General features: G+C 39.6%; 1 protein-coding gene across 1 annotated transcript in view; it reads right to left on the reverse strand.

The window, feature by feature from the left end:
* The window catches only part of khdrbs3 (KH domain containing, RNA binding, signal transduction associated 3), a 167,817-nt gene extending 141,322 nt beyond the window's left edge, over positions 1 to 26,495 (reverse strand). The window contains 2 exon segments of the mRNA XM_072674285.1: positions 26,060 to 26,119; positions 26,122 to 26,495. Of these exon segments, the coding sequence (XP_072530386.1) occupies positions 26,060 to 26,119; positions 26,122 to 26,149 (88 nt within the window). The 5' untranslated portion in view covers positions 26,150 to 26,495.
* Between the last annotated feature and the right edge of the window lie 102 nt (positions 26,496 to 26,597).

Raw genomic sequence — 26,597 nt, forward strand, 5'->3', positions numbered from 1 at the left:
GCGCCAAGAGCAAGCAACCTGCAGAGAGAAAGTTTCATGACCAGGCGCAAGAAGTCAGGTGGAGACATGAGGTGAACATGCGCGAGAGTGTGTATATGTGTGCGTTCCCCATTTGACCTTTTTAACGAGCTACTCCGGCCAAACCTGGATCAGGAGGCTTTTAACGAGCAAAAGGGTCCAATCGCTGTGCCAATCTTTAACAAGCAACAAAGTCCAGCAGTGGGGTAGAGCTCAAATGGGCAGTGTGGGTTACACAGAGGCAAACAGGAAAAAGCTTCATGTTTCATTAGCCAGGAGAGAGAGAGGAGCAGAAAAGAGGAAGTGAGACATTTAAAAGAAAGAAGAGCAGCAGTAAGCTTCCCTAAAGTGCAGAATCCTCACAATAGTGTAGTATCTCACAGGGAAACCCACCTGGTGGCTGCCTTAATTGGCCCACTGAAAAGCCACGTCAAAAATGTCAGAACTTTTATCTCACCTGTTGTTTTACAGCTGCTCCCTCCAAGGCCTCTTTGGACGGCGGCTGTTAATTAAAAATAATGTGGAGGAATAAAGCAATAAAAAGTACCGTATTTTCCCAATTTCTTCTGTTTTGGCATATTTGTCACATTTCAATATTTCAGATCATCCAGCTAATTATTTTATTAGCTAATTATATTATTAGCTAATTTTAAATATATGACAACATGAGTAAACCCACAATGCAGCTTTTACATGATCCTTCCATTTATTGAAGATAACGATCACCCACATGGAAAACTTATAGCCTCTCTAAACCTAATACCTGGTTGTGCCACTCTTGGCAGTAACAACTGCAGTCAAACAACTGCGATAACTTTCGAAGGGCCTTTGACATCACTGTGGAGGAATTTTGACCCTGAATTGTTTTAATTCGGCTACATTGGAGGGTTTTCTAGCATGGACATAACTTTTAGGATCTTGCTTTTGAGCCATTTAGAGGTGCACCTGCTTGAGTCATCAATGCGCTTGGTGAAAAATTAGCAGGCTGGTTCACCACTCATCCAACTTTCTCAATTTGTGAATAGCGGGAGGCCTAAAACCTTAGTAATAGCTTTGTAACCCTTTCCAGACTGGTGGATTTCAATGACTTTAAATGGTGGTTGGTGTGGCGCAAGAGATAACACCATTACCTGCCAGTGAGCTACCACACCATGTCAGAGACTGGGGTCTGATTCCCGGTCTGGGTGACTATAGTGCGCTACAGTGCTACAAGAGTCCTTGGGCAAGACTCCTAACACTACATTGGCCCACCTCTGTAATACAATTAACCTTGTAAGTTGCTCTGGATAAGAGCGTCAGCTAAATGCCATAAATGTTAATGCCTGGGTGAGGCAAGTGAAAGGATTGTCAACTGTCAATTGAATTTGGTTAACTGGAAGATTTAGTATCTAAGGGGGCGATTGCTTCTTCCCGTAGGTAATATAGGTTTTGAATACATGTATCTTTAATAATTGGCTGATGATTTTAAAGCTGCATTGTGCATTTACTCATGTCAAGAGTGTTTAACTCTTGCCTATATTAAAATGAGTCCTAAAATTAGCTTAAATGTGAAAAAAATTTTAAATGTGACTAATAGTTTATTTTTTCCACAATGCTGTGCAGCCTTATTTATATATTTGAAGCCTATTATGTTTATGGTAAAAAAACAAACAAACAAACAAACAAAAAACATTCCAAGGCTAAAAGCAACAGCTGATATAAAATGCTTCATCCTCTTTATGTTGCTGTTCAGTTCATTTAGTTATAAAGCTATGAGCATTAATGCTGATACAATAGTGCTGATACAATTATGATTACAATAGTTACAATAGTTAACTTATTTCTTTCTTGAACTAATACTTAAAAAAAAACACTGAAATAAAATATCAGAAAAACATTCTGATATTTCTGAAATTTCTCTCTTCCGAGAGTACTTGGGCGAAGTGTAGTGTTGAGTGTTGTGGTCTCCATACTGACTTTTTGAATCCTAGTCTATTCATTATTATTTTCTGAGTAAACAGTGAGGCACTTCTGTAAGTCGTTCTGGAGAAGAGCGTCTGCTAAATGCCTCAAATAGTAGATCAAGATCATCACTGTTTCTCATCTGAACAAAACAAATTCAAACTATTTCTAATCCCAGCTGCCATCTTCAGTTCTGTGACACTCAGCAGTCCTTACAGACACAAATCGTTTATCGAACAGTTTCTTTTCCTTCCCTTGCTGTTTCCTTTTAGGGAATGTTGATAAAATTACCTGGAAAATCTCATTTGTTAAATTCCATGACTGTATTAACAGTAAATTCGCAGCAGGAGTGGCGGCTGTGTGACTTGAGTGCCAAGTGCTGACTCATGATGACTGTGTTTAAATACACATTAGCTCCACCAATACGATACGTCTCGCTTTGATGTACCTCAGCGCTGACCACACTACCCAATGTTTCATGCAGTAGAATAGTTTTTTAAGTGCTTTAAATGTAAGCCATCTTTAGTTTGCCATAATCTTCAGTCCTCTATTCACTTTTTAACATGGTAATAACCCAGTGAATGACCTGTCATGATGGTGCAGCAACTTGCTAAGCATTACATTAAAGGAAGGTTACTTTTCAGCCTTGTACATCACCATCGTGACCAGTGGAAGTGTTACCAATTACCATGGTAACATGGAAGTGTTACCATTTGGAAGGTCACCGCCCACTGCTATGTAATTATATAAAGAAAATACTTCTCTATTTCATCATTAATGGAGGTAGACTTATAGACACAACAGATCTGGATTTTTAACCACTTGGGGGCGCACTAGCCAGGTTTGGAACAGCTAAAGTGTCCTTAAGCAGCATAAAATTGTTAAGCATGTGTGTAAATATGTTGGTCAATGACAACATTATGTTGAGTTTACTTGTGCTTTAAGCCTTTAAAGCATCCATGCTTCGCAGGTGCTAGGCTAAAGGCTAATCCTACCAGACCCTACTACAATTTCTTCAGCTAACTGCGCACTGTTAAGACTGGATACTAAAAGGGCCCAGAAATACAGCAACAATATCCAGTGCAAATCGGGAATAATTGCAATACATTCTTGTTATACTGTTACATAATACGCTTAGCTAGGCTAGGCTGTGAGCCGGCACAGTACCAAGAACCAGCCAATAAAAGCAGATCCATTTTTTTCTTTTTTTCCAAGCATTTGTATGTTTCATTTTGAGGTAAAATAAAAGAGTTGTAGACATGCTATTAATACAGTAAACGTTAACTTCAGCATGGTGGAGATGGAGCTTTGTGAGGAATGGGCAGAGTAGAAAGCAGTCAATCTTTTCATACGTCTCTGCGGTGACCAGTGGGAGTGTTAACATTCAGAAGGTGATCACCGCAATGTCATAGAGTGAAAACCATCATTACTTCATCATTAGTGGAGGCGGAGTTACAGACACAGCAGAACTGAATTTCTAACCATGTGTATAATTTTTGCACTTTCTAACCACCAAGTTTAATTTATCAGCATAAAATGGCTTCGGTTAAACATAACGAATGCTACATGAACGATGTGTGTTTCTAGATTAACAAATGATGAGTCTGGGTTTGAGTTTACTTGCCCTTCAAGCACACTCTTTGATTTCTTTTACAAACATGGTTCTTTATAGAAACCAAACTGGTTATTCTATTGCATCACTCAAATAGCATTTACATTGAAGGCATTTAGCAGACGCTCTTATCCAGAGCGACTTGCAAAAGTGCTTCGCTGTTTACTTAAGAAAAACCTCAGCTAGTTAAAATAGACTAAAATTCAAACATCCTCTAAGTTTAGACTCTACTAAGCACAAGTCAATAAGGTGACCATAGTACTCTACTATTCGTCCAAGTACTCTCAGAAGAGGAGGGTCTTCAGTCTGGGTTTGAAGACAGCGAGCGACTCTGCCATTCAGACACCCAGGGGAAGCTCGTTCCACCACTTTGGTGCAGGACAGAAAAAAGCCTGGACGCTTGTCTTATGTGGATTTTGAGGGATGGCGGGTCGAGCAGAGCCATACTTGAAGCTGGAAGGGCTCTAGGTGCGGATCGGCTTTTGACCATTGCCATCAAGTACGGAGGTGCTGGTCCGTTCTTGGCTTTGTAGACCAGAGTCTACCTGGCAGGGCAGCAGCTACAGGAAGCCAGTGAAGAGAACATATATGTGTACTGTGTCTTGGTGTGTATATGTGTATTGGTGTAACAGTTATTTGAATAACTGAGAAACTGCCAATTTAGCCTATAAATTCAAGTTAGCAAAGAAGTCTGTTCCACCAAAACCCCTGCAAAGACACTTAGCATTCATTTACTGATCTCCCTAGCCTGCTGCTCTTCTACATTAAACATTAATGCTCCTTCATAACACACCCGCATCTACACATTCCCCCCTTTACAGTCCCTTATGTGTGTCTGTTTGTGTACTGAAGTCCTCAGAAGACTAAACTTTGCCAATAGTCAAGAAAAATATTGCTTGAATCTTGAGTTGACAAAAAATATATTAACATATTAATAAAACATCATTAGTTTAGGAGATGTGAAACAAATACTGAAGCATGCTGTCTTAAACCGTATATTCAATTAAACCAAAAATCAACACTATATAAGTTAACTTAAGATGCAATTTAGCTGAGCAATCAGATGATTCTGGATATTACTTTAAATGTAGCACTTTGAATTAGTGCATGGATGATCTACTCTGAATCAGTGCTCTTTTGGACAACTTCTATGAAACAGACGCTTGTGTGTTACTGTACTGTACATTTACTATTTCAAGCTGCCGTTACTTTTTACAAGATAGAATTACAAGATGTAAGACTACTACATTCCTGAGGTCAGCTACTGATGCTGGACCCTAAGTTCCGCCACTCCAACTCATCCCAGAGGTACTAGATGGAGCTCAGTCACTCTGTAGAACACAGTTCCACTGCTCCACAACCCAATGCTGGGTGGTGGCAAGTCACAAGCAAGCCTCAAGTCTTAACCTTCGGGTCTCCGCAGTGCAGTGTTACCCCGGAAAGCTTTTAGCAGAGTGAGAGAGAGATATTTGTGAGCAGAGGGTGAGTTGTTAGATAAAGCTTCACTTGTGTTCATCAGGGCTGTGGCTGAAGTGGCTCTCATTGTCTTGACTGACTGTAATCACAAGTTAGTTTAAAGTAGAGGTCGTGGGTTTGTCTCCTACACAATCGCAAGTTATTAGAGAGCGGACGTGAAAACTGCCTGTATTTTCTAAATCAGAATGGGCCTGATGTAAATTATACTGCAGTTTATCTACTACACCCAACCTCAACATGGGACAACTTGTTTTGCCTTGTTCTTGCTGGGGTTAAACATCTGGTGTTTTTATACACATCATTACCCTGATATGCGCCCGGTGTATGTGTGTGTGTGTGTGAGAGAGAGAGAGAGAGTGTGTGCATGTGTGTTTGTTCTCGCTCCCATACATCTTATCTACAAAAATATGCCACGAGCACCCAGAGGGTCATAATCAATCAAAGACCGTAATCAGCTCAACAGACTTTACTGCGTGCTGCATATGTTGTCCTGCAGACTGCTGGGAGGGAGGAGTGTGCATGTGTGTGTGTGTGTGATAGAGAGTCCTTTGCTACACACAGCTCCATTAACTGCCATATTTAATTCTGTTTCCTGTAGAGGATTTGTTAGCTTACTTTCACTTAGAAAATCAATCAAATATGACATCTGAACAGAGGAGCCACATAAAAATACTATCATGAAATTGTACAACTTTGCATTGGTTAAACAGGTATTCTGAAAAGCCAACAAGAACAACAGGAAAGTGCAGCTCCTTTAATGTCACCACCTGAAATGCAGAGCTCCTTTTTGAGCTTCTTTATGACCACGGACTGGAAAATATAGCAACTTTACGACCATAGACTGAAGGATAGAGCTTCTTAATGACCATAAACTCATAAATAGCTCTTTTACAACCATATACTGGAAAACACATCCACATTAATCCTATAAAGTGGAAAATAGAGCTCCTTTACAATCACATACTGGAAAATATATCAATATTAATGCCATAACCTGGAAAATATAGCTCCTTTACAACCATAAACTGAATAAAAATGTCCTTTACAACTATCCTGTAAAATAGAGCTCCTTTACAGCCATAAACATAAAAATAGAATTCCTTTACAACAATAAATTGGAGGACAGAGCTCATATACAACCATAAGCTGACAAATAGAACTTTAGATAGAATCAACTGGAAAATAGAGCTAATTTACGACAATAAACAAAAAAAAATAGAGATCCTTTAATGTCTCCGACTGGAAAATAGATCTTCTTTGCAAAAATAAACTGGAGAATAGAGCTCCTTTACAACAATGACCTGTAAAACAGAGCTCATTTACAACCAATAACTGAACAATAAAGCTTCTTTACAACCATAAACTGTAAAATAGAGCTTTTTACGATCATAAATTGAAAAACAGCACTCCTTCACATCCATAAACAATGAAAAATAGAGCTTCTTTTTGACTATAAACTGGAAAGTAGAGCTTATTTGCTAGTATAAAGTGGACATGAGAGTTCCTTTACTACCATGCACTGGAAAATAGAGTAAGAGAGTGGAGCAAAAGAGGTCCTTTACTACCATGAACTGAGTAATGAAGCTTCTTTTCCGTGCTGAAGTCTCTTGCTTTACGCTTACTGCTTGTGTTCCGCTTCACAGGGCAACACGCCGGTCTCTGATCTGCTAATTTTAGTTTCACATATTGCATTCAGAGGATTAAACAGAGCTAAGTAATAAAGGAGCAAATACACAGAGCTCCACACATCACACTGTCAGTGAAAAAAGCCACCTCTCTTTCTCTCCTTCAAACTCTCACACTTGCACTTATTTTTGGTCTTTCCCTTATTTTTGTCTCTCTCTCTCGTCTCTTGATCTGTCATTCACACTATGATTCTCTCCTTTTGCTCTTTCGTTCTCTCTCTCTGTCTCTCTCTCCCTCTCTGTTTCACCAAATTACAGGGTAAATTCTCTTGATTCCGATGCTAAAGTGCTAATGAACAACCTCTCACTTCACACCATTTCGAGTGTCACTCCACTTTTTTCCCCTATGAGTGGAGACCCTTATGTCAGGGAGCCAGTAAAGTGTGAAGCATAAAAACGGAGAACGCTGATCATGCCTTCAAATATGATAACAGCCAGACATGAATCCAAACAGATACATATTTGTTCAAATTGGTTTTAAAAATAGCGATTATTCCTTATTATGTTAGATCAGTGGTTTGCAAGGACGTGCCCGTAGGTATACTGGCGTTCATGACATCTGCGTCTAATGTCTGCAGAATGAGATCAGAAGTAATTTAAGGGGCTCCCGAGTGGTGCAACTCTCAAAGTGCTGATCCTGTCATTGGGACATTGCAAGTTTGATCCCTGGTGGCCACACTCACTTTAAATGGGTACACTCCTAAAAATAAAGGTGCTACAAATGGTTTCTTTGGACAAGGCCATAGAAGAGCTACTTTTGATACTATAAAGAGCTGTGTTTGTAATTGATGTGTGTTTAAAGAACCATCACTTGATGTCAAGGTTCTTTACCAATTTAAAGGTTCTTCACACTAACAAATGTGTATTACAGAAGCTGTGGTGGCTCAGCGGTAAGAGCTTCAGGCTATTGATAACAAGGTTGTGGGTTTGATACCCAGGCTCAGCAAGCTGTCATTGTTGGGCCCATGAGCAAGGCCCTTCACCCTCTCTGCTCCCTGGGCACTGGGGTTGGCTGCCCACCGCTCTGGGTGTGTGTGTGCTCACTGCCGCTAGTTCACTAGTGTGTGTACACCTGTACACCTGCACCTGCACCTGTACCCTTATAAACATGCTTCAACATAGAACCAAAAGTGGGAGTACCAAAAGTATAGGATGGACCTCTCTCCACTGTAATTCGGGATGAGGCTAGTCAAAGCTTGCTAGTTGCAGTTTGAAAATATATATATTAATCCACCCTCTGGTAGCAGCTAGTGGTTGGCAACTGACTAATATGGGTTCATGCTGCTTATAGTAAAATAGATCATCATGTAGAATCAGCACTTTCTGTGAGCCACCATGTTTTGTATAAAAGATGGACGAGTCTTTGTCTCTTCTCATTCTTGTTATATTTGCTGTTCTTTCCAGAGTGCAAACGAGTTGATTCAGAGCATAGTTTGGAGCAGTAAGGGCTTGTTATCTTATTGCTCTCATAATCCTATGTATGTGTTTTCTTGTTCAAAATAAAAGTTTCTGACACTGACAGCGGACTAACAGAAACATCTATGAATGTTGGGCTTTGTTAGACCACCTTCATTGCAGATCAAGCAAACACAGCAACATCAGTGAAGATCACATTATCATAAAAATCTAAAAGTAGATTAAACTGCAGATCTTGTAATAGACCAAATTTTATCTGTAATCTGAAAAGAGGTTTGTCATGCATGTAATCGGCAAAGGGCGATGACCAAACTACCACACACGTTTTCTTCTGCTAATGGTTTGGGACACATGTGAACCACAGATTAATCACAATCAGCAGTTTAACCATAACAGCAGCAGTTTTGCTTTTTACAGTAATACCTCCCTCAATCTGGACGCAGTGCTGCAGTGGAAGCACACAGACTGAGCAGCTGTCTGTCACATGATCGGAGCGTGTGGATAAAACTGTTACGCATTAGGCCCTTAGGCAACATGGTCACACGTCTGCAGCCCCATCACTCTGGTGTGTGAATGAAGGGTAGAGTCTCATATGGACATGCGGTGTAAAAAGGAGAAATCCTCCAGTCCTTCAACAAAAAGAGCCAGTCAGCTTGCTGGTTACACCACGAGAATACGAGGGTTGAGGTGGCTTCAGAACATGTCAAATAAAAGTCACTAATACAAAAGTAGCAGTAACACAAAATTCTTTCAATCTGAAAGCTGAAATTACTGTCTCACGTTTGTCTTCCTTTTGTCTTTTTGGCTGATCCAATAAGAATATGGAAAAACAAATTTATTTTTGTTATATTTTATTGCTAGTAATTTCCACATCATTGGTTTTACATTTAAACAGGAAAAATACATTAATTTATTTTGGCAGGGAAGTTTATTAAAACAGTGAATTTTTGAACAAAGTTTTTTTATTCATTTTTATTGTCTTATTTGTTCGTTAGCAAATGCATAAAACAACACTTGGAGCTGATATCTACATAAGATTTATTATTATTGGTAATTGAGTGATTCATAATTTAATTCATCGATTATTCTTTTCAATAATCAATAGATTATTCAACTTGATCAAGTTCACTTGTGGCAGCGCTTGGCTTCATTTTTGTATATTTGAAAAATGTATGTGTGTGAGAGAGAGTGAGAATGTTTATAGGTATTGTTAATGCTTCAGAAAATCTCATAGTAAAATTATTCATTTTACTCTTAATGTGAATACTCATAACCTGTCCTGAAATATATAAATATAGATTGAAAAATATAAATATATAGACATAGATAAATAACTTAAACTTCATTTTAAAACTTAAAGAGTAGCACCACCAGGAGCTTTTCCACCACTTTGAGGCTGAAGTTTCAAAATTAATTTCTAATGTTTTGGGAGACACTTCAGACATTTCATATTCATCAAATCCAAATCCAATCCAAAAATATCAAAAATGAAACTGAAATAAACGTCAGAAATAAACATTCTCCTCCATGTTTTAAACTCTAGCAGCAGAGCTGGAAGAGTGATTAAAGAAGTGAAGAACCCCATCCACTCTTAGCTTTCACAAGTTCACATAAGAGAGCACTGTGAAACTGAGGCAGCTACGTAGTGAAAAACACCACCACAGACTCCCTAGAACACACACACACACACACACACACAAACACACACACACACACACAGTATGTTAGGACGTAGGCCAAATTCCCACTGGAAGCTGCTGAGCTGAGAAACAAGCAGAGCTTGGAAAAAAAATGAAACACCTCTTTGGTGTGAAGATACACAGCTTTGCTCTTCTCACTGCACTCAGACTCCCTCTCTTTCCTTTTTTCTCTTCTTATCTCTAGCTCTCTTTTTGCCTTCTCTTTTTCCACACATGCACACCAAAGGAATGACATCACATCCTTCTTATATGCATGCTATATTTTAGACTCCCCCCTGCCTAGTGTGCACTTGTGTGTCGTATCCAGAGGCGTGCAGGCTACCCTAAAGCCAGAAAACTCCAGTAAATGTATTTTTCCTTTGGTGTAATAGTGAATCTAATAGCCTAACAGAACCTAACAGTACCTAACAGCTAACAGTAAACCTAACTTTCTAAAAAAACAGCTTGGGTAGAACAAAAGTAGCATCTCAAGCTACTTAATATTGAGTAACTTCTAGCAGATGTGAACACACGTGTGCAGTGAAAAATGTGCAGGGTCTTATGACTTTTTTCTGGGTTTGTTTTGTTACACTTCAACTACTCAAAATAATTCTTTGTATTCTGCTAGCTTTGGAGCCAGTGCTTGAACCTCAATGATTGCCACTTACTCCATCCTTTGCAGACTGTGGAAAAGTAATAACAACAGTCCAGAAACGACTGGATGACATCAATGTCAGACAAAACCTAAATGTGGAACTTTTTAAAGGCACATTCTAGAGCCACAGCACATGAACCCAAGGTCACCATGCCCAATGTCTAGTGTAGGGCTAGAGGGGAACAAAGCCTCCTGCACTGGGAATGGAGCTCCGTCCATTACCTCTGGGATGAGTAAGGCAGAACTAATCATCCTTCAACATGAGTACCTGACCTCACTGATGCTCTTGTGAGGCTGAATCCATTCAAACCCTCCTCACAGCAAAGTTTCAACATCTAGTGTAAAGTCTGTCCAGAAGAATAGATGCTGTTACTTGATTTCAGAAGAAACACTGGAGGAACAGGTGTCGACAAACCTTTGGACACGCAGTGATGAACTTGCCGCCGAGACCCAGCCCTGCAAGAGATCGTTTAGCCCTGACCTGGTCCACCTGCTGCTTTACCCAAACAGTCTGGAAACACAATCAGCCCGAGTCACTTCAACCAGTCGGGAAGTCCCGAATCCTCCACAGCGAGTGCTCTTCTACTAGGATCACTCATCTGCTTATTCTATTTCCCAGCCTAATTTCCACTTTATTCATATTCTCCGTCACTCTTCCTCCTCTGAAAGAATCACGCTGTCCTTCTGTATTTGTTTCTCTCTCGCATCGCTTCTCCCCCGCGGCATCCTTTTATTTTTTACCTCCATTTCAATTCCAATCTCAGCCTTCCATTTCTTCCGCCTCCTATTGCCTTTTCCCTCCCTTTCTGAAATTTAATTTGTTGGCAATCCTTCATAAATAACATTCTCTCCCCACAGTGGCCAAGAGTCACTCACTCTCAGCACACCCCAGAGCTCCGGCCCAGACTGATAAACAGAGTCTCTCTCTCTCGCGTGCGCTCCTCAGTCTGAAAGCCTCTCTCTCACGTCCTCTCTGTTTCTCTCCTTCTACACTTTCACTTCTTCTCTTTTTCTTTCTATATATTTTCTTTATATATATATATATCATTCTATCATAAGAGAAGTAAAGAATGATATATATATATATATATATATATCATTCTTTACTTCTCTTACTTCTCCTTCACTTATTCAATCTCTCTATTATTCTTCACTCCTTCTTTTCCTCCTTCACTCCTTCTGTCTCTCTCTCTCCTTCCTCATCACTTCTTATATCTTTCTCTCTCCTTTCTCATCACTCTTTCTATCTCTCTTCTATCATTCTTTACTTCTTCTCTCTTTTCTCCTTCACTTATTAAATATCTCTATTATTCTTCAATCCTTCTCTTCCTCCTTCACTCCTTCTATCTCTCTTTCTCCTTCCTCATCACTCCTTCCATCTCTCTCTATCATTCTTTACTTCTCTCGTTTCTTCTTCGTCTGTTTTTTACTCTCTCACTCACAGTTTCACTTTTTCTTTCTGTTTCCCTCTCGCTCACTTTCTCTTCTTCTTCAGTCTCGCTGCCTCTTTCTCCCTTCCTCTTTATTTTTTTTTTTTTTATATATATTTCTTTTGCTAACCCTCTCTTTCTCTCCTTCTGCCATCTCTCTCTGTTTCACTCTCGTTCTACACTGTTAAAAGTATAAGATCATTGGGGAACGTTTGGAGGTTCTTCAGTTTGGAAAGGTGCTTTGGCTCTTCTCTGTTTCTGTTCCATGCTCTCTCATCTCTCTCATCTGTTCTCTCTCAGTCTGTTATTGTATTTCACTCTGTCTTGCTCATTCTCTCTTGTTCACTTTCACTGTCATGCTTTGTCTTTCTCTTCAGCTCCATTTCTTACTCTCTCTCTCTCTCTCTCTCTCTCTCTCTTTTGCTCTCTCTCTCTCTCTCTGTAATCCTCTGTTATCCTGGGCTGCTTTGATTCTGTCCCGTGTGCTGCACTATGCTGCTGCAGTGCTGAAAGATTAATGTCTGCATAATTGAAGAGGGAAAAGCCACGGAGGAGATGACACCAGCCCGGATTAACATTAGAGCATGACGAGGTGAAGGGTCACCCGTTAGAGCCAAGGCACACACAGAAAGAAATACATACACTGCTGCACATAGACAAACACTACCTCCACTTGTCAGTCTGCTGTTGTTTTAGCTTATATCAAAATAAGACATGTATTAATGTGTTTTTAGAACAACTGAGTGTATATATGATAGATGCAGGTATCAGAACACATTTATTACTACTTAAAATATCTGAAATTTAAACTTTAGAATAAGAACTTATCCAACCCTCAGATGTTTAGTTTGGTTTGCTCTTGATTGGTACAGTGAGTGTTATTACCATGGCCTGATCCAAAGAGCTCTCTGAGGTCTTCAGAAGAAAGCTGTAGATGCAGATGAGTCTAGGAAGGAACTTACGAACACTTACAAATAAGCTGTGCCACTGTCCACAAAAAATTTAAAAAAAATGTGCGAGTACAACAACAGCCAACATTGCCAAGTCAGGCCATTCTAGCAAGATTAGTCCAACAGACTACAAAACGTGTAAAGAAGTATACAACAATCCTGAAATGTCAGCACAGGATGTACAGGTAGCTCTTACCACAGCTGAAATCAAAGTACAGCATCTACCATCCAAAAGAGGTTTTTTGTACAAGCAGGAAACCCTTGCTGCCAAAAAAAAAAACATCAGATCAAGACTAAAGTTTTCCAAAGAACACCTAGACCAAGATCAGGATATCTGGAACAATGTGCTTTGGAGAAATGAATCCAAAGTTGAATCATTTAAACAGTGACAGAAGACATGTTTGGCATAAACCAGACGCAGCATTTGGGCACAAGAACCCATATCAGCTGTGATGCATGGAAGTGGTTTGGAGCTGCTTTTCTGCAATAGGTCCTGAAGCGCTCTCCAAAATAGAATCCACTAGGAATTCCATATTGTATCAGAGGCGCTTGAGGAAAATGTAAGACAATCTGTCTAAAAACTAAAGCTGAAAGAATTCTGCATGGAAGAGTGGGAAAGATGTCAGAGACTGGTATATCATTACAGGAGTTATTTCAAAGTTAAGGGGGGACATATCAGATATTAGGGCATAGCATGTTCTTACTTTTTCCTCACTAGAAAATTCCATTTCTATTTTTTACGTTTTTACAAATGATGTTTCTTTAGTATGTGTCTAGTAATATTTAGTAATATTACCTCCATGATTGCCTAAATGAAGTCCAACTATTATTTTTTTCACTTTCACTGTAAGATATATCTGATATATTGCATTTTATGTCTGTGTTTTGCTTTAAGGCTGTGTTTGGATCTTTTAAACTGATAATCATTTGTTTTCTACTCTTCCACTCTCTTGTTTTTTACCCTACTTTCCTCTGCAGTCTTGTGCTACAGGCAGTGCATGCCTGTATCTCATTAAAGTGAAGTGTGCCGGGGCTTTCTGGAACGCGCTTTGCAGGATAAAAACACAGCGGAGAATCCTCTAAATGGAGTGAGAGCGCAGCGGTGGGTCAGAATGACCCACCCAGGCTCAATCCAGCTGCTCTCTGGCTGTGCTGGAGAAGCCCACTGCTCCGTGACTCCAAACAGAACCAGGTCAAGAAAACATGCTTCCCCAGCAGAAATGAAGTCCCTGGCTGCAGCTAATGTACTCAATGTTCTGCTTGCTTTAGAACTGCTTTAGTTCTAGCAAGCTAGCAAACAAGCTAGCAAACAAGCTACTCTGCTAACTTTATATAGACAATGATCCCGACCCAAACACAGCCTTCTGACCCGACCCACGTGTCACAAAAGGAGGAAAAAGTTAAATGTTAAATATTTCAGAGTGCTATGAGTCGGTCTAGGGTCAGGTCGTAACACAAAACGAGAGTGGGCTGTCTCTCCAGACACGCTGCATGACCAAACACTGGACATCTCAGAGCTACACTAACCAGTATGTATTTATTATTAAAATGGTAAGATGTTAACTAGCATTTTGGCACCCTTCTTGGGTTGGTAGAGGCTGGTCATTGTTATTTCTTGCCTCATTAACATGTGCATTTTGATTGGCTGTTACTGAGAACACAAAATACTGCAGCAATTAGAAGAGAGTGTTGCACTAATTACCATCATCCTGCATCCCACTCTCAAACAACACACATTTTCTTGCTGTGTTCAAACAGCAGGTGTCCAAAACTCTCACACAGACACAAACCCTGATTTGCACCAGAAAAAAGTTTGAAATCCATATCTATTTTTACATTGCTGTGGTGACACAGCTGTCTCTGCTGTCTTGGCATTAAACCATGTGCAAATTCACACCGTGATGTCAGCACTTCCAAAAAACAGGTTTGCCCGTCCACAAGAAAACACTGAAATGAAGTTCTCAGAAATCTCCTCCCTTTTCAGTCACCAAAAGCACCTAGACTAGGTTTAATTCATGCCCAGGAAACTGGCCCCTAGTGCATGCTCAGTAAACAACAACACTTTATCTGGAAAGCGCTTATTGATGTCCATATAAACTTGTTTACGTCTAGATTTTTAGATGCATGCCACAGTACTGTTAGCTAGTGAAATCTCCAAACCTTTAAATGAAAGCTTCAGACCAAAAATGCTATCTTGGGGAACACCAATTGATCGCTACTGGGGCCCTATTAGCAAGCTCTCATTTGCGCAAAGCTAACTGCCCCCAACTGACTTTTATCCATTATTAATAACTTTAGCACTTTTGGACGAAGTGTTTCTGTAAGTCTCCCTGCTCTAAACAAGCCGTTCCTGCATTATTTAACACAGTAATAATGGATGCAGATATATCTGGACAGGATGCAGCAGCTACAGACAGCATCTTACAGCAAACAACACAACAGGGGGTTATGGATAAACACAAGCTGCTCAGATAAGTGATAAATTCTGTGTTTCAAGGTTTGGAGTGTAAACACTTTAGAAAATCACTTACTTCTCTCTGATTTTCCTTCTCTTGTGGCTTCTCTTTTTCTCTCTTCCCAGGAGGGGTTGTTACTCATATTTGTACTCTCAATTTCACAATCCCAATAAGCCCAAGTTTATTAGTTATTTCATGGTCCCCAGTCAGGACAGGCAGTGGGGCCTTGGAGGCTCATCTGGGTTTGAACTGACCCAAATGACGCTGGTAGTGAAACTGATGAGGCTGATCAACTGCCTCTTAACCTACGGTGAAAGGCAGCCGTGGTTCATTTTCAGCGTCAGTTGGCTTTACCATATTTCTAAAGCCTTACTGTGATTATATACCTGTTGAGATGTAGTACAGAAAAACATGCATCAGATACAGAGACAGAATAGAAGTTTACATCTGAAACAAAAAAGCAAACAAAAAAACAAACTATCTGTCTGAAAGGAAATTCAAGTATAAATACATGTAATTAAGTAAATTAGACATATAGTCCTGTAAGAAATAGAGTATACCTTCTCTGAATTCTATGGTTGTACATATTATTTTGTCACCCTTCAACCCTCATTATTTATTTAATAAAAACTAGGCCAAAATGCCGAAGTAGTGTGTGAAAAATTAAGCACACCCTAACTATTTCCATAGGAATTAAGAGGGCAAGTAGCAGCAAGGTGCTGCCAATCAAATGGCCTTGAACAACTGATCATCAGCATATGTGACCATCTCTATAAAAGCAGAAGTTTTGGCAAGTCGCTGGTCTAAAGCATTCAGGGATGTGGAGCAAAGACATCAGCAATGATCATAAAAAAGTAATAGTTGCTGCCCATCAATCTGTGAAGGCTTATAGGGGTTAAATGAACAGGTCCATTATTCTACAATGAGAATGCTTATTCACAAGACTCAGGCTTCAGTTAGCATGTTCAATGTTCAAGTTCATGACAGTACTACTAAACTATTTTTCACATGACTGTGTCCAAACAGTGTGACTGTCATTTGTGAGCAAAGAACAATCTTTACAAGCTATGGGGAATCTTAATGCATGTGTAACAACATTTCCAATCTACACCACAGAGCAGTCATACACCACCAAGAATCCATAAAAATCAGCTCAGTACCAATATATCATCGCTGTCACTAGGGCTGGGTGATATGAAAAAAATATTGATGAAATGAATTTAAATGTTCATGATAAACAATATTTATCTCATGCATCCCTAGTGACATACTCTTAAAACTACTATTTAAACACTATCCCATACTGTTTGTAATACAATGTGCAGTTAATCAGTGTCCTTTAAGCACTGAAGATACCCTCAATATGCTTACAAAAGCATACTGTGTTTCACAATAACAAAATTGATTAAGTTTTGATAAAATATTGCCATATTGCCCCACAAACTTCGTTTATCCAAAAACAGCAACTTTGCAAGTGTAGAAAAATCTTTTTCAATGTAAAAAAAACCTTTTGGAGCATTTCTATTGGTCCATTCATTATAAAATTTGGGCACAACGTAAACAACAGCTGTCATATTTACACTGTGTCAAAATGTAAAAATAAAAATAACTGACATGTTTTTTGCAGGACAACAATGATATGCTTCCAGGTGCTTCCAGGTCATTACATGTGCATTACCTGCAATTAGCCTATATATCTAACTTACTGTCTTTGCAAATAATATTTAAAATTTCAGTACAGGTTCAAAATTCCCAAATACAGTCTTTCTACCAAGTCACGTTTTGTGTCTGATGTTTGCTTTTCTGGCAGTGCACTGCAGTCCAAACTGAAACATCTCTAGAGAAAAGTGAAAATGATCCCAGAACAGCAGTGTTGCCAGTACCGTTTGCCTATGGGTCCAAACCAGCCGAGCAGATGCGGCTTCTTTTGGAGATCACGGGGGTTCACAAGAGCACAGAGCTAGTGGCCAAATTAAAGTTCAACAGCAGCACACACATATGAGTGAGTAAGTAAACACATACACACAATCTGTCGATGAGCCAAGTATAATGATCCCCATTAAGCCTGTCTCTGCCTGCTCTCTCTGTGCTCCTTCTTTGATTGACTGCCAGGGTTTGTTTCTGATGGCTGCTGGGCAGGCATTAGATGAGCAGGATGGGGACAGGGGGGGCTCTGAAAGAGAGGGGCCTGAGGTATCTTCTTGTGGGGTAGTACACACTGGCTACAACTCTCTGACTGCCTGACATGGTAGCACAGCAGTTCTCAAACCAAGGCATGGGGTCTGCTAAGGGGGCTGCTTTTCTCTTTAATTTTTTAAGTAAATTTGCTTTGGCCAAATCTAAAAACGTGGCACTTAAATGACATATGTCCAGAGAGGGACAAGCTTCTGGTAAGACAAGGCCCTGGTCTACTAATTGCCATTAAATATGGGAGGCTGGAATGACATTTACTGTCTACAAAGGTGACTGTAGACAAAAAAAGTCTGAGAACCACTGTGATAACATACTGTCCCTCAGTACTGGACATTTGAATTAAATCTGCAGCTCAATATGCAACATAATACTGTGTTCAGAATTTACACTAGAACACTATTCCTCATGACTGCTGTACTTATAGTACTGAAAATTTGCAGTACAATGGACACTGTAATGGACTCAAAGTGCTGTTAATGTTTACTATAATGCTGCACTCCTAGTACTGGAAACCTGCACTACAGTAATGGACTTATTATGCTGGGAATGTTTACTAGACATTGTACTGTAAGTGTTAGACGTTTGCTCTGAAATACTGTTTTTATTGTACTAGAAATAAAAAAACCCTGAAAGTTATAATCCAATTACTTAAAATGTGCACTGAATAACACTGTACTGCTAATAATGGCAATTTGCATTAGAATAGCATACTCTGTGTTGGTGTTAGAATTTGTATTACAAAATGATAGTTCTATAACTGACACCTATAACTGAATCTCCATAGTACAGCACAAAAAGTGACGGAAATCTGCAGTCAACATAGTACTCAAAGCATTGGGAATGTATAATAAAAGCACTGTACTTTCACTACAACACCAGCTGTACTAGTATGTAAAGTGCTACTATAAAATACTGTGGCCCAAATGGTGTTTTTAAAGCCTTTGGAACAAAGAGTGCTGATTTATTTTTATTTTTCATGTTACTTCTCAATCATCTGCATTGCCTCTCCATCCCTGCCTCGTTCTCCACACTCTAACGTCTGCAGTGTGTGTTTAACAGTTTGACCTGTGTAGTAGGAGGTCTAACTGCAGTCTTAACAGGTTGCAATTTGAAAAGCAAGGTGGGCGAGGAGAAGCACTAACATCTTCCAATGTGCAAAAGCCACATGTAAAAGTCCACACTTTCACTCCCTCGCACACGTACAAATATATGTGAGGTCATGAAACGATATTTAACGACAGGAGGGTATTGCTTATTATCTACCTAATTACTGATTGATTAAATTACAAAGTGAGTAATTATTTTATGTCTGGTAAGAAATCTGGTGCTGGAGATAAAGAGCTGAAAAGGAAACTTTATTTTTCAGAGTAGTGCAAGAGTGGTAGTTAAATAACACTGGCTCTAATGCAGCTAACAGAGAACATTATAAGAACATCCATCAACCTTTTTTAAAAGGTTCTAGGATAAACCCCAACTTTCTAATGTTGGCAGCTGTTCTTAATGTTCGGAAAAAAAACTGTGCAAGGCAAACACCACCCAACAAAACAGCATATCCTCATTATTAGAAAAAGGAGAATGATAAAGATTTGTATGTTTTAAGCCCTATTCAGTCAAGAATACATTTGCATGGGGTCCTGGGGTAATTTTGTCTCCGAATGCCCGTGTCAGAGTTCCTCCGATGATATTAGAAACTTTCCAAATTGCTAAAGAAAAGTGGAAAATAAAGGCAACCCTGGTTTTAATTTCTTCTCATGGTTTGCACCGAAGCAGCATCACCATCACCATCCAGAAATCTTGACAGATTGAACGTTCCAAGAACCAAAACTCTGTTCAAATGTTCAGACTCGTAATGTCACTGCCTCAGCTTACTACTGCATCCATAAAGGTTAAGGTATATCTAGTCAGTTATACTTCTACAGCATTTTTTAAGCATGTCTATAACCTACACATCCTTGATATAAATGTACTATATGTACCAATCTAAGTAATAACAATAAACATGACTTCAGCTCTGCTTTTTTATGAATGATTGGTCTGTCAATTTGAACTGAGCCAATCAGGTTGCACATGCTTGGCCATAAATATGTTTTGTGATCCATGTGCCAAAATCACACTCACTGCTTCACTTTACTATATTACTACATGTCTGCCATCAGAATGATAGGAGCGTCTGTAAAGAGCTGAATGTTAAACAGGCTGATCATGTGCACAGCACAGTGCTGACGTGCAGCTAGAAGAAAAGAAAAGCATTATCTGTTGCATTCTCTCCTTTTGTGTGGACCATCATAAAATGCTTTTCTAACTGCAGGAATTGGACTGAGAGACAGTTTTTGGTACACCGTGGTTTGGTGTGGATCCAAGCAGTGCTGGGCATTATGACATTAAATCAAAGAAATAAGTAGCTAGACACAGCATTTTTCCTTGAGTTGCTCAGTTGGCTTAGTGTTTGAGTTTACAGACTGAACGTACACTTGTGGTAGTATGTTGTTACTCTCATTATTTCTTCATAGAGACTTAAGTCATTTTCTTCTGTTTCTGAAATTCAGCTCCAGCAAAACAATATTATGACCTGCTTTATTTCTCCTCAGACAACAAGAAGAATAGACATTTTTTTTTTTTTGGTACATATGAGTGGAGTATTCACTCCTATCAGAAGGAACTGAACTAAATAAAAGGTTTGACTGATTGGCATCCAACAAAGTAGGTGTGAAAGCACAAGGAACCAAGACTCAAAAAGGGCGACCTATCCTCTGGATAGTGGAGTTATCAAGTATAGTATATATAATGTACAGAGTACACAAAAGTAATGGTACACACCATGGTTCAATACAATTTCAGTACAGCAGGGAAAAAAGCACGCATGGTGAACCAGTTTTCGGGTGGAAATCACGCTTCTGAACATTGGTTTCACATTACATTGATCAATCTTTGCACATACCTGTAAGCTACATGTACCTTGTATTCTCTGCACACTGTTGTTTCCGCTATAATACAATACTCTGCATTAAAAAACATCCCTACCAAAATAGAGAAACGAATATCAGCTCAACAGCAGGTCACTTTGTGTATTCAAATTATTCTAGGCAGCTTTACTCAGCAAACTCAGATCAGCATGCATTAAATACATCTCTTTCCTAAACAGCAATAACTATAAGGAGCTGTGCATTAAATCTAAACACAGTTGAGCATGAAGGGTGCATTTCTACAGCATGTCGTTGCTGTCATACAAATTCCAAAATACAATCTACAAAATCAGGAAAAGGAAAGCTTAACTTCTTAACTTTCAATGGAAGTCAATGTGATTTCATTCTAAATCATTGTGAAGCATTTCTATTGATCCATCCATCATAAAGTTTTGATACAAGGTAAAGCCAGATTTAAATTCTAAGATTCAAAGTGAAAAATGTCAGATACATGTTTTTTTGCAAAACAGCAGCGATTTAGTGTTTAGATCTGGCATAAAACGTAGCTAAGTAAGTCTGCTGTTCAGCAAAGATTTGCTCGTCAGCGTGTGCGGCCTTGCATTCAGAGTTCATACTTGCGCCTGTTTGTGTCTGTCTATCTCGTTCTCTGCCAAGTGAATAATTAAGTAAAGCACTCTCTGAACGAGCTCTATTAAATGGCATGGCTGGTCCACTGTGCAGCGGTGGAGATAAGGCCACTTCGTTTTCCTTAGATTCGGCAGACAAGCAACTGGCTCGCTGTGTGGCTGCTAATTGCTTGCAAATTGCCTAATTCTTGAATTTGGGAAAAGGGCCTGATGCTAATTCAAGTGCAAGTCTCACTACAGACTTCTCTGTGTGTGTGTGTGTGTGTGTGTGTGTGTGAAGAAGTGTCAAAAAAAAAGGGAGGAGAAATTCAAGCTATCGCACGCTTGATGGTGTCTTTGCTCTTTTTCGCAATTTTGCTCTGGTGTAACAACTCTGTTCCCTCTCTCTGTCTTACTCTCACTATTTCTGACTCTCTCTCTCTCTCTCTCTCTCTCTCTTTCTCTCTCTCTCTCTCTCTCTCTCTCTCTCTCTGTAACAGCTTTTGTTGCAGCTCCTTTCTCCATGAAGAGCCATTCCATTTCTTAAAGCAGGAATGGAAGTGATAAGGCAGAAAGTGTACTCTGTGTGTGTGTGTTTGTGTGTGTGTGTGTGTGTGTGTGAGAGAGAGAAAAAAAAAGAGAGAGAGTGTGTGTGTTATCTCAGCCGCTATGCTGGCTCTACTTCTGTTCCGCATCCCGGCACAATCACATTTCTAATGGTCCTTCCACTCCCACTCTCTCCCACTAAAATCAATGCATTCATGCCTGCACACAAATCTGAGCAGCAGAAATATCTCCACCCTCATCTGGGTATCTACTCACTCTCAAAAGGGGGGAGTTACTTAACCATTCCCAATTGTCCTCTCTCTCTCTCGATCTCTCTCGCTCTCTCTCTCTCTCTCTCTCTCTCTCTTGGAATGATTCCTAAGGTAGGTTTCAGAAGAATGTCCTTTTGGTCCTAATACAGGGGATATTCGCTACTATCCTATAAGGATGCATATGTGAAAGAACAGAGTTTCCTAGCATTTTTAAATACATACATACAACATACAAAAACACAAACATGCATTTTATATTCCTTGTTTCAATAATGTTACGGAAACACACTACTCTGCCCACCCGTTCACACTGGTTATAAGGTGTTTACATATGTAAATATGTAATATATAAAAAGTCTTACAGCACAAGTTAAATTATTGTTTTTATACAAACATTTTTACACACATACTCCTTGTAGTAATGGTTTAAAACAACATGTCCAGTAATAGCTATTTTATGCTAATAAATGACACTTTTGGCATTTGGCACTTTTGGCCAAAACCGGATGGTGCGCCCCTAGTGGCGAAAAATTTATCCTCTGATAAATTAGAGAAGATTTTATTTTGTAGACTTTCCCTATGCTGATACTCCCACTGGCGACATCTCAAGCAGAAAAGCCTCTGATTGGCTGCTTTCTACCCCACTGAACTCCATCTTCACACGCTTGTTATCTACCCCCCTAAGGTGCATTTTTCAAATGTGCTGAGAGGGTGGAGACTCGCTAATACTGAGGGTGGATCTGCTCTGTAAAGGTTCTGGAATTGCTATAAATACATATACACACTGTGAATATAGTTATTACAAACTAAGGCATATTTCTCTGGTAATAGAAGTTTGACACTTTCTGCCTGCTGGCGAGACATAGGCTCCTTAAGGGTTTAAAGAGCACTGACTAACCAATATTTTATTAAAATTTCGGTCCTGATTATAAAAGAAGAAGAGTGTATGACAAGAATGTAAAACACTGAACAAAAAGCATTGTATATTCCTGTTTTTGCCTGTATTAACTTACTAAACCTTACTGACTTCAGATATCATGTTTTTAATATACAATCTATCATTACATCTGATATCTATATTTATTATATAAAACCTACTTGGTTACAGATAAATAAAGTATAACAGTTCAGATATGGTAGTCCTGGTTAGTCCACAGGTCTCAAACAAATGATGGCAAGCTGTATAAAAAATAGATGATTCTAAAATGACTGAGAGAGCCGTCAAGAATGAAGTTATGATCAAATTTACATCATGAATGGCTTGTGTTTCAGCAGAGCAAATCTTAAAGCAAAGAACTCTGATATACTCATGTTGTTTTAAAATACTCTAAACACTGAATACAATATTTTACCAGTAATTTGCAGTTTGTATAGAATATAAAACAAACAAATGCATATGTATATAAAAAAAAATAATAATTTTGCTATGACAAGCACTTGCTCACTCAGTAGAATAGAGTAAAATATGAAGCACATTGTGTTTACTGCACACCTATTGGAGCAAAAAATTACTAGACAGTAATAGGCTCAGTAACAAATTGCATAGACTATACCGGCAAATCACGTGTTGCTAAAACCGATGTCTATAAAACTGAAGAAGAAAACTAGGACAAATGACAACAAAATTCTGAGCAAATGCCAAAAGTCCTCTAATATACCGCAACAAGATCATAAACAAACACCACAAATGTATCATGTTTTAAACCAAATCCCCATCCAGCTCACAACCAAGCGCAAGTCCGCTCTCCCACCACGCTGGAGCATCCCATTGCATAACACCAACTTTTTAACTTCAGCTGAAGAATGGCATGCACCAGCCTCCAGCTGTTCCACATTCGCTCATGCACCAATACACAAACAGTAAAGCGGAGAACATGTTTGCAGCCGTGGCTCCTCAGGCACACAGAGTTGGTGGAGGATCAGAAGCATGAGTGCAAAGTTCTTAAAATGCCTAACAAATATATGCCCAGCAGGCACAACCCAAGCTTGGGCCAGATCGGCTGATGGACAGACCACGTTGCCCGTGGATTTCGCAGGTACTGCTTAAAATTCTCTAAGGTGTTTGTTCCTGTCGCAGCACGTGTGTAAAGTACCTCCTGCAGCAGAACACCTGCCTCAATTAAAGTCCTTAAATGTAACAAAACATCCATATTATCCATCTCTTAGTTACGGATAACCTTATGAATGAACTCAGACTAAACAATCTAAAGGAACCAACACTGGAACATACACTGCATTCCCTGTGAGAGAGGGTGCGATGAGAACATCCGACCAGACCATCTGTGCCGCATTAAGGTTAACGTTATCTGGTCTATGTTTAGTCAGTTTATTATAAAATTAAATGAATGTAGACGTCATGAACATAGAGTCGAACGCAGCAGTGCGTAAGCAAATGACATTAACATATGCGAAACACATGTGGTACATTTGAACCTTTAAAGAAATTGCACTAAAAGGGTTCTATCCTTGCTGCGAGTTTAAGGACCCTTTTGTGAAGAGCCTATAGTGTAATGTAGGTGAAATTAATAAAGTAAATAAAGTAAATGAACACAGATTAAAAGAAGCTGATCTAAATGAATATAAACAAGAACTACATTTGTGCTTGATGAGAGAGCAGTGTAGAAAGAGGGACAGATGTTCTGCTCTCATTGCTGACACCTTGAGTCAATGTTTGCTGTACTCTTCATATATATATATATATATATAAGTGATGCTAAGGACTTTTTGGCCACACCTGCTCTGTCATGGACAACATTCAACATGGTCTACGGTCTACGTGGTCATTTCTTTCTCTTCTCTCCTTTTTCTAGACTTGGTTTGTTTACAGTTGTTATTTTGTCTTGTGAATTTAATGTTAACTAAGATATGGATGGCACAAACGTATCCTCACCTGCTCTCTCCCACTGAGGATACGAAGCCTGAGAGTGCCATAAACATATGGTCAATTGTATGATGGACTGACAGTCTTGACCACTCCAGCAGCTAAAATGACTAGAATGCATCAGGAATCATGTCAGAAACATAGAAAGTGGAAAGTGTGCTACTCCGTGGAAGAGTGAGTGAACAGCATCATATATATATATATAATATATATATATATATATATATATATAATACATAGATTGGTTATTCCCTCTCCTGTTTTCTCAGAGAATAAGTCTTTTCATCAGTCACTTCTAATTAAAAAATATACATAAAATAAATTAACTGTACTGAGTGCAGATCTAATGAATATAGTCTTTAAAGCGAGTTCTTCAGAAATGCTGTAGTAAAACCAGTGGTTCTGATGAATGTCAATGTTTTAAGGGACCAGTGCCTATCTAAATAGTCCTCTTTATTGTATATGGTTGGATATGCAGTGGTATAGTGCTATAAAAAGGGTCCCAATACAGTTTTTTTTTTTTTTTCAGTACTTTACAGAACCATTTTATAGTATGTACTCTTTATGTTCTACTTACTGTGGTAGTAACGCCGTTTGGGACAAACTGGTCCTCAAAGGCAGGGGTCCATAATAACTTGACTCATGTTCAGTAGATGTGCTTGAGGTTCAGACCCCAGATGTTGGTTTAGTTAACGAAGGAAGACTAATTAAAGTGAACCAACTGAACACGAACTGAATAACTGAAAGAAATATCACGTGTCTCTTTAGTTAAAGTTACCCAGTGCTACATTTACCGTGAGTGGATGGATGGATGGATGGTCTGGACCGTCTTCCTCACCTCCTTTAAAACCAAGGGCGTCCTTTAGGGAACAGTATCTAAAATTGCCTGCAATGCTGTTTTCACGGCGAAGTTGACAGTTAACTGAGTAGAAATTGGTTATCTTAGTAATTGGTAGGTAATAAAGGTGAATAGCTAGCTAGTTGGCTAGCCTACTCACCTGCTCACACTGAGGACACGTTTAGTGTGAGTTTGTGTGGTAAAAAAAGAGAGATATCAGTGTAAAGTGAGCGTTACCAGAGGAGACGGAGGTCTACACTCTTATCCTCCATCCTCTTTCTTTCTTTCGTTGTTTTCTGTGTTTTCTCTCCGTTTTTTACTCATTTCTCTCTCGGGTTTCCGTCCTTTCCGTCCACAGTCCGTTAAAGTCCTAACGGAAAATAACGGTCGTCTCATTTTGAATGGCGCTTGGTGCGCTCGCGTGCCGTTCCGCGCGTTCTGCGCGTTCTGCGCGTTCCGCGCGACCCGAGCGGGAAACTTACCATGGTCGAGCAGCCGCAAGGCGTGCGGAAAAGACGGGTCCAGCGAGTCCTTCTCCGCATCAATTCCGGTAAATACTTTTCGTTATCCATCCCGCCTCTTTTACTTCGTCGTTTGAAGAGGTGATGGGTTTTATAGACTTGTAAAAAAAACCCAAACCAACTCTACCGCTGTCTTCAGGGGCGAGAAAGCCGAGCCACGCGCACCTGTCTCAGGCAAGAAACGAAGTGAAAAGAGCCTGTTAGCCTTTACCACATAACCAGGGGTGTGTTATGATGTAGTCTAGCCGGAGAACAAACCCCAAAGATGTCCACAAATGTCCACAAAAGCTGCGTTTATCCCATACAGAAGCAGCGCGCGAGAGAGAGAGGCAGAGAGAGAGAGGCAGGGAGAGAGAGGCAGGGAGAGGGAGCGACCGGCGCCGGCGGTAGACTGGAGAGCTCCGCTCCACTGTAAACAACTGACACCAAGCTCCCCCTGTTGTATCCACGGGCAACGACTGAACGGCTCAGGGCCGCCGCTGATTGGTCGACGGCTGGA

This window comes from Salminus brasiliensis, chromosome 2 (genome assembly GCF_030463535.1).
Source record: "Salminus brasiliensis chromosome 2, fSalBra1.hap2, whole genome shotgun sequence".
Taxonomy (NCBI): Eukaryota; Metazoa; Chordata; class Actinopteri; order Characiformes; family Bryconidae; genus Salminus; species Salminus brasiliensis.